This window comes from Platichthys flesus, chromosome 6 (genome assembly GCF_949316205.1).
Source record: "Platichthys flesus chromosome 6, fPlaFle2.1, whole genome shotgun sequence".
NCBI lineage: Eukaryota > Metazoa > Chordata > Actinopteri > Pleuronectiformes > Pleuronectidae > Platichthys > Platichthys flesus.
In genome coordinates, this window is record NC_084950.1 from 1,859,991 (window position 1) to 1,867,852 (window position 7,862).

A 7,862-nucleotide genomic window follows, 5' to 3' on the forward strand; every position below is an offset into this window, starting at 1 on the left:
TTTGTTGGATGCTAAACGCAGCAGATGATTTATCGGATCATACACTAACTGATTTGTTGGTGTATTCATATAAAGTGAATTAATTCATTTCTGAGGGCAACGGAACAACTCAACCTACGCAGTCTGTGGTCGATACGAATCCTTTATGAGACGTTTGATCACGTTATACTGAAAAAATTCTGATATTCACGACTGTTTGCTCTCAAATTTTCCACCTATGTCTTGTAAAAAATGAATCATTCCTGAATTTACTTTAAAATCAACATTTTCAAACAAGCGAAATTCATAAAGAAATTTAACCTGCAAGTTTCTTTAAGGGATTTAAAGTGTTCTGACTTCTATCTAAAATATAAACCATGACCGGTGCAGGCGAAGGCCAGAGCAGCACATCAATGGATTCATCAGTGCACTGAAGAGGCTCATCTGAAACTCAATCCACTCAGTTGTGTTAAATGTCAAACGTTGTGGTTGAACCACATTTAAAGTTCACTGCGATGATCTCTGGGGAGAAGAGGCGATGACTTCACCACCAGTCACCACTAAGAGCAAAGTATCACCACACATGTCGGAGTAAACGATAGATATTGTTTGTTCGCTCCATTTTTTCTGGATTGTGATGTTTGATGCCCGGCGCTCGTTGTGTTGTGTGCGTTGTATGTGTCACAAAATCAAAATAGAGTCTGTCATCTAGCACAATTTATTCCACCATTTGTTTACAGTAGCTTTTTGTAAATGCAGTTTGTTTGTATGATTTGGTTTGTAGTAGTCTTCATTGATCAGCTCTGGCATTCTGAAGAGTGAGTACCACCCCACACGACTGTAATATTAAACAAATATTGTTAAATATGAACAAATGAATAAATAAGCCCCGATCAGTGGGACTGCAGCGTCCTCCTTCAGGTCTGAGTGGCTCACGTATCCAGGAGCAGTACCTACTCTACAGAAACACGATGTGGGGACCCGACAGAAGCATGAACGTCACGCTCACACACACATGCACAGAATCACACGCACACACACACACACACTCTCACACTCAAGGCTCTCACTAGAAAATGACGAGTCATGATCACATGAAAAAATCTGGCAGATCTAAAAAAGGAAAGAACCAAGAGGTTACATGTATAATTTACAATATGTCACGTCGCGTCTCTGCAGCTGTAAACATCAGCAAAGTAAAGGGAGGACTGCCAGTCGCACACACAGGGAACATGGACATCTACACTGTAAACATTTCAATACATAGACACACACACACACACACACACGCGGCACTGTCCCAGTCGGCCCTCCACACTGACCTTTCATGCTGTCTTTCACACACACACACACACACACACACACACACACACACACACACACACACACACACACACTCACACACACACACACACACACACACAGTCACTGGGCTTCAGCAAAAGCTATTTTGTCACCGTTCCAAATTCTCTCAAACACACACACACACACACAGACACACACACCACATAGTGTACATACGCATACGGGATGAAGACTGACACCGGAGCATCCCAAACGTACATGTTACACAACAGGAGCGTAAACAACATTGCTGGCCCCTTCACCCCCCCCCCCCCCTGTCTGCCCTGGTGTGCACAAACCAGACCAGAACGGTTTCATTTCATTTCTATGAGTCCAAAAAAAAAGGGAAACGAAAGAAGCAGCACACCGGAGCCGAGTCGGAGTCCTGTGGTGAAATGAGAGGCTGTTACACGACTGTTTGTCATAGTTCTCAATCCTCCATGTGTCGCTGCCTTCCAACCTTTTCCTCTCCTCCTCTCCTCCTCTCCTCCTCCTCTCCTTCCTCCCCTGCTCTGCTTCCTCTCCTCTCCCCAGTTAAGGCCATGGGGGGGGTTGGACAGAGATGACTGGCAGATCTGGATCCAGGTTCAAGATGGAAGGCCGGCTGCTGGAGACCTGTGAGGACCTGAGCACCTCAGAGAGTCCATGGCTGAGTTGGAGGGGGGGGGTTTGAGGCCTGATGAAGCCCTTTGAGGGACTCGTCTGGTTCATCTGGATGTGGGGAGGGGGGGGGAGTAGTGTCTTCAGCGGATGTAAGATGGTGGGCTCGGGGGGGCTGCCCTTTAATGTACAACGGTGTGATAGTCACATTTTCTTTTTTTTTGGTTCACGAGGGAAAAACTGATCTTTAGGACGATGGTGACGTCAGTGTGTGTTGATCGCTTTGATTGTTTCATTGGATTTGGTTGCGTCTGTGTCCGAGTGTCCGAGTGGCAACGGCACGACCACGAGATGTTCTGGAGACAGAGAGGAGGACGGGGGGGGGGGACAGACAGAGAGACAGAGAGACATCTGAATTAAATCTAGCAGCATTGAACAGCTTGTGTGCGTTATCAGAGTGTGTGTGTTCTCACCTTGGACAGTATTCAGAATGTGTGCGATCTGAGAGTGTGTGTGTTCTTAGAGTGTGTGCGTTCTCAGAGTGTGTGCGTTCTAAGAGTTTGTGCGTTCTGAGAGTGTGTGTGTTCTCACCTTGGACAGTATTCAGAGTGTTTGCGAACTGAGAGTGTGTGCGTTCTGAGAGTGTGTGTGTTCTTAGAGTGTGTGCGTTCTTAGAGTGTGTGTGTTCTCACCTTGGACAGTATTCAGAGTGTGTGCGATCTGAGAGTGTGTGCGTTCTCAGAGTGTGTGAGTTATGAGAGTGTGTGTGTTCTTAGAGTGTGTGCGTTATGAGAGTGTGTGTGTTCTCACCTTGGACAGTATTCAGAGTGTGTGCGATCTGAGAGTGTGTGCGTTCTCAGAGTGTGTGCGTTCTGAGAGTGTGTGTGTTCTGAGTGTGTGCAATCTGAGAGTGTGTGTGTTCTCACCTTGGACAGTATTCAGAGTGTGTGCGATCTGAGAGTGTGTGCGTTCTTAGAGTGTGTGTGTTCTCACCTTGGACAGTATTCAGAGTGTGTGCGATCTGAGAGTGTGTGCGTTCTTAGAGGGTGTGTGTTCTCACCTTGGACAGTATTCAGAGTGTGTGCGATCTGAGAGTGTGTGCGTTATGAGAGGGTGTGTGTTCTCACCTTGGACAGTATTCAGAGTGGGCCCGGTGGTCAGTCAGTCAGACGGATGTTCGGGGCAGGACCGATTGATCTCAAACCACGAATCTATACAGCTACACACACACACACACACACACACACAGACACACATGATACAACTTTCTATAACCACACGTCTTTACACAACAGCTGCAATTACAGAACACACTGAGTTATGTGGGTCAGTCGCAGGGGAACAATCGTAAAGTAATGTTTAAGGAACAAAGAAATATAAGTTAAAACATAATCAATAAAGTAAATATCATCTGAATGGTCCTGCAGAGGCGTTCAGAGGTTTGTTTAATCACATGTTGGATCCACGTTTCTGACCTTGTTCTGCTGTTGTGTGTTGTGTGTTAAATGCAACAGGTTCTGCTGTTGTGTGTTAAATACAACTTGTTATGCTGTTATAATTTAAATTCAACATGTTCATATCGTCTTGTTCTTTCTTTGTGGAGCTCTAACACTGCGATATGATTGGCTCAGCAGCAACCAGTCACCTCCAGCCTGCTGTGATGTCATTACGCTTCTTATCCAAACACATTATGAGATGATGTGACAGAGAAGCATCGTTACAACAGAACCTTTAATATCCACTGAGTCAATGTGTATGAAACCAAAGAAGTCTTATCTCATCTTCATCAGTTAGTGGATTTAATTAGAGGGAGAGCGAGATTATAAAACAGGCAGGGAGTCCAAGTGCATGTGTGTGTGTGTGTGTGTGTGTGTGTGTGTGTGTGTGTGTGTGTGTGTGTGTGTGTGTGTGTCACCTTTTGTGGTAGATGCAGAGGCACGGCAGTCTGGCTATGGTGTCCCCTTGCTGCAGTTCCTCTAGACAGATCACACACTCACCAGCATCCCTCGCCAACACGTCATCTGAGGTGGCAGACACACACACACACACACACACAGACACACACACACACACAAAAGCATATATTAGTATGGACAATGGCAGACTGGTGCATTACACACAGTAGATCAGTGATATCTGGACTTTCAGCTCCTGACCCTGAAAATAACGCTGCAAGAAACTTAACACAATTCTTAAGCCACACGCACAATGTACAGATTTAATAATGGATGACAAAAATAACTGCTCAGTGAATTCAAGGACACAGAACGTTTTTTTGGTGCAGTTACTAAATCCCATTAAGCTCCATTGAGTTATTGTGAGTAGTCACTGAAGTGATGGGTCCTTTGGTTTGAATCTTTAAACCTTTACCAGTGTGCGCCCCTGATGTAGAAGCTGTAATACATGATGCTGACTGGGAATCAGACCTGTGTCGTCTCGGCCTTATCCTTAAAAAACATGTAACTTCTGATCAGCAATGAATTAGAAGTGTATTTGTGTGCTTGGATTTATTGGTGTTGGTGCTGAGGCAGTAGTCACAGCTGAGTTCTCCTTTCTCAGCCCTTTCTGTTTATTTCAAGCATCACAATGTTCAGCGGCTCGACTCGGCCCATTTGTCAGCGAGTGCTGCAGAGCGTATTAAATCCAAAGTCAACATCTGTTCCAAGTTTTGATAATCAAGTGAAGAGTCTCGTAAAATGTTTAAAAAATGAGGTCATCGGAGTGAAGTCCTCACGTCAGAGAGAGTGAATCTCATCTTCTAACCAACCTCCATCCACTTCCTCTGTATTTCACAGCTGTGGGATTTTATTCTTACTTTAAAACGTCTTTTGTGAACCAGCTTGTGACCTGAACTCCAGTTTGCAGAAGCTGAAACGAGGTCAATGCAGAATATAAGTTGAAACATAATGTGCTTCACTGAATCTTTAACAAGAGCTGCACTCAGGGAGAGAGGCGGTCCCCCCCGCTGCATGCACTCCTAAACATTCACTATGTGCTGCACTCTAAAAGGTTTAAGTATCACAAGTTAAAAGTTATAAAATGGACAAAATGAAGACATGATATATTTATACTTATTCTATTCATATTTTCAATATTGCATTGTTTTTGAATAGTTATTTAAACAACCTTTATCTGAAGCAAAGCAGTTCCAGTGTTTGTATATGAGCTTTAAATGTATTATACATAAGCAAAAATGTTGGTGTCGTGCCGTGACCTTTAACCCCTTACAATGCTAATGTATTAACATTTATTTTAAGAGTAATTGCTGCGCCCGACAGCTCAGATCTGCAGGTGTCGTCAACAGGATGAAATATGTATTTGAAGGTGGAGCAGAAACTAAGAACCAGGTGATGAAGTCTAGTCTGTTCCAGATCCACGACCAGGATCCTGGATCTGGTCTGGGATTCAGATCTGCACCAGAATTCAGTGGATTCTGATCTGCGCCTCAACCTCCACCCGGTTTAATGGTTGTTTGGTTTAATCCTGGTTACAAACCAACAGTCCCATTAAAGCTGCACCACAGCTCCAGTCCTGTACTCGACGTGAGGCCGGTGACTCAGAGGAGCTGAGATGTAAGATGAGTGACTCTGCTCAGGTCTCTGAATCATGAGCTCTCTTCTCACCTGGCCCTGTGTCCCTCTTGACTTTCAGGCGTCTCTCTCGACTGCCGACTTGCCAGCAGACGTATCGGGCTCCTTCTCATCGCTTATGAGCTGGAGGTGTCGCTGTGTGCGTCTCTGAATCACAACACAAAGTCTCTCTTTGTGTCCTGGAGTGACCCGAGGACTTGATGACACAAAGATGCACAAAATGCCCCGTTCTTTGATCTTCTGTCTCTAATTCCAGCCTCATGACTTCTGTGTGTGTCTCAGCCCCCCCCCCGGCCTCCTTCCCTGCGTGCAGGGCTATATTTAGCGGGGGGGCATTAAAATATCATCATGCAAAGTCAAAGCCCAGAAAAGATCCAGTGGTCAGATCATGTGCTGCTACCTGCAACCCTCACATGCTTCTCACACAGGACGGGGCAGTGCAGACGAGCACAGACACACAAACAGGCCTTTGGGATTCTGTGTTTTCATTTGATTTGCCACATTTTGATTTATGCAAGAAATTAAAGCTGCAATCTGTAACTTGTGCTCATTCAGGGCAGACGGAGCGTTTAGTGTCACAGAGTCCGGAGACTTTCAGCCTCTTCAACTTCCCTGAACTGAACATGCTGGTTTGAGTTTTTACCTTAAAGATTCAAGTTTAGTTTAAATATGCTTTAAAACACATCTTAACGTAGAGAAGTTCTGCAAAATGAGATTTAAATGACCAGCAGGGGGCGACTCCACTGGTTGTTTCTATAGAAGTCTATTCTGGCTTTATAACATCAGTCAACTTTTTCCAAAGGAGTTAATGGCTCAATCTCTGGTTTCAAGTCTTCCTCAAAACAGCTGATGTTCATTAAATAAAGTTGCCGAAGGTGCAGGAGTGGATTTGGTTCAATGTGGACATGTGACGTACGAACACTGGGAAGTGTCTCATCTCATCTCAGCGACTCTGTATCTGTATCAGTATATAAATGATATATATCAGTATATAATAAATAGTTGTTATTGGCTATGAAATTTTCCAGTGTCAAGTATGTGTTTGAGTTTTTAAAAAAAAAAAAAAACTGCAACCACAACTTTTTCTGAGTCTCTCAGACCCGACTCTGCTTTGTCGTTGCCCCTTTGACAACAATTACAATCTTCTGGTATAAGTCTCAATGAGCTTTGCACATCAGGTCAATCCTCCTCCTCCCCGTCAGACAGGATGAGAAGCCTCTGTGAATCTCCAGGTCTCAACAGATGTTCTGGAGGGTTTAAGTGTGGACCCTGGCTGTCGGGTCACTGGAGGACACTCCAGCATTGTCTTGACGCCGGGTCAGTGCTGAGCTGGAAGCTGAACCACTGCCCCAGTTTCAGGCCATCACGTGGACTCTGGAGCGGATGACCTCTCCGTACATTCATTCATTACCTCGACTCACTGCATGGACACCCTCAGCCAGCAGGGGGCGCCGCAGCAGGATCGTCAAAGCAGCCGATTGCCTAAGCTGGAATCCCACAAAGTCACTGCAGTCCTTTAAGTGTGTGATTACATTTTGTGCACCTATTGTGTGTTAAACGCTGGGCGATGTGTCGATGTGCACCGGTCACTCGGCCCCAGGTGATCGACAATAGACGCCCGCACATCCTGGAGAACAAGATAAGCTGCAGCCGGGCCAGTTGTGTGGGTCGCAAAATAAAAGAATCAGAGCAGAGAGAAAGAGGGAAAGAGAGAGGGAGAGGATAGGGACATGGAGAGGACAGGGACATGGAGGGACAACAATTTGCTGGAAATAAAGAGTGACAAGGCACACAGAGCAGGAGGGGGAAAGAGAGGCACGAGGAATTATGCGAGTCCTTCTCCTTTTACCCTCTCTCCTCTCATCCGTTATCAGCCATCAGGCCACTCCATCACTCGGGATCCCATCTTCCTGACGACAGCTTCACTCTCTCTCTCATCAGAAACACGATGCTACTGTCCTGAGTACACAAACACACACACCCACCCACACAAACACGGACGACAAGGTGACCTTCAGGCTCCAGATCAGACGCACATGTCCCCGGTTGTGAGTCAAACTAGTAGCTGTCAATCAACGGGCTGCTAGGGGCAGTGAATAGACACGGCTGCTGTCAATCATGTGTTTCCACACAACACCAGGAGCGGCTGCACAGGCCATAATTAAAACATGCTGAAGGCAATGAATGGCAGCCGGGGGGGGTCGAGAGTGTGTCTGCAGCAGCAACATTAGTAAAACATCAGTGTGGACACAGGGGAACAATGAGAACAGACAATCAACGACAACTCGCAGCATCACTACACATCGACAATAAAAACAGAAGTGAATCGTACAAATGAAAGATGATATT

At 45.5% G+C, this 7,862-nt stretch overlaps 1 protein-coding gene across 1 annotated transcript in view; it reads right to left on the reverse strand.

The window, feature by feature from the left end:
• Window positions 1-681: 681 nt before the first annotated feature.
• Window positions 682-7,862, reverse strand: part of znrf1 (zinc and ring finger 1) — a gene marked incomplete in the record, with an annotated part of 24,489 nt that continues 17,308 nt past the window's right edge. The window contains 3 exon segments of the mRNA XM_062389198.1: window positions 682-2,279; window positions 3,051-3,142; window positions 3,839-3,944. Of these exon segments, the coding sequence (XP_062245182.1) occupies window positions 3,085-3,142; window positions 3,839-3,944 (164 nt within the window).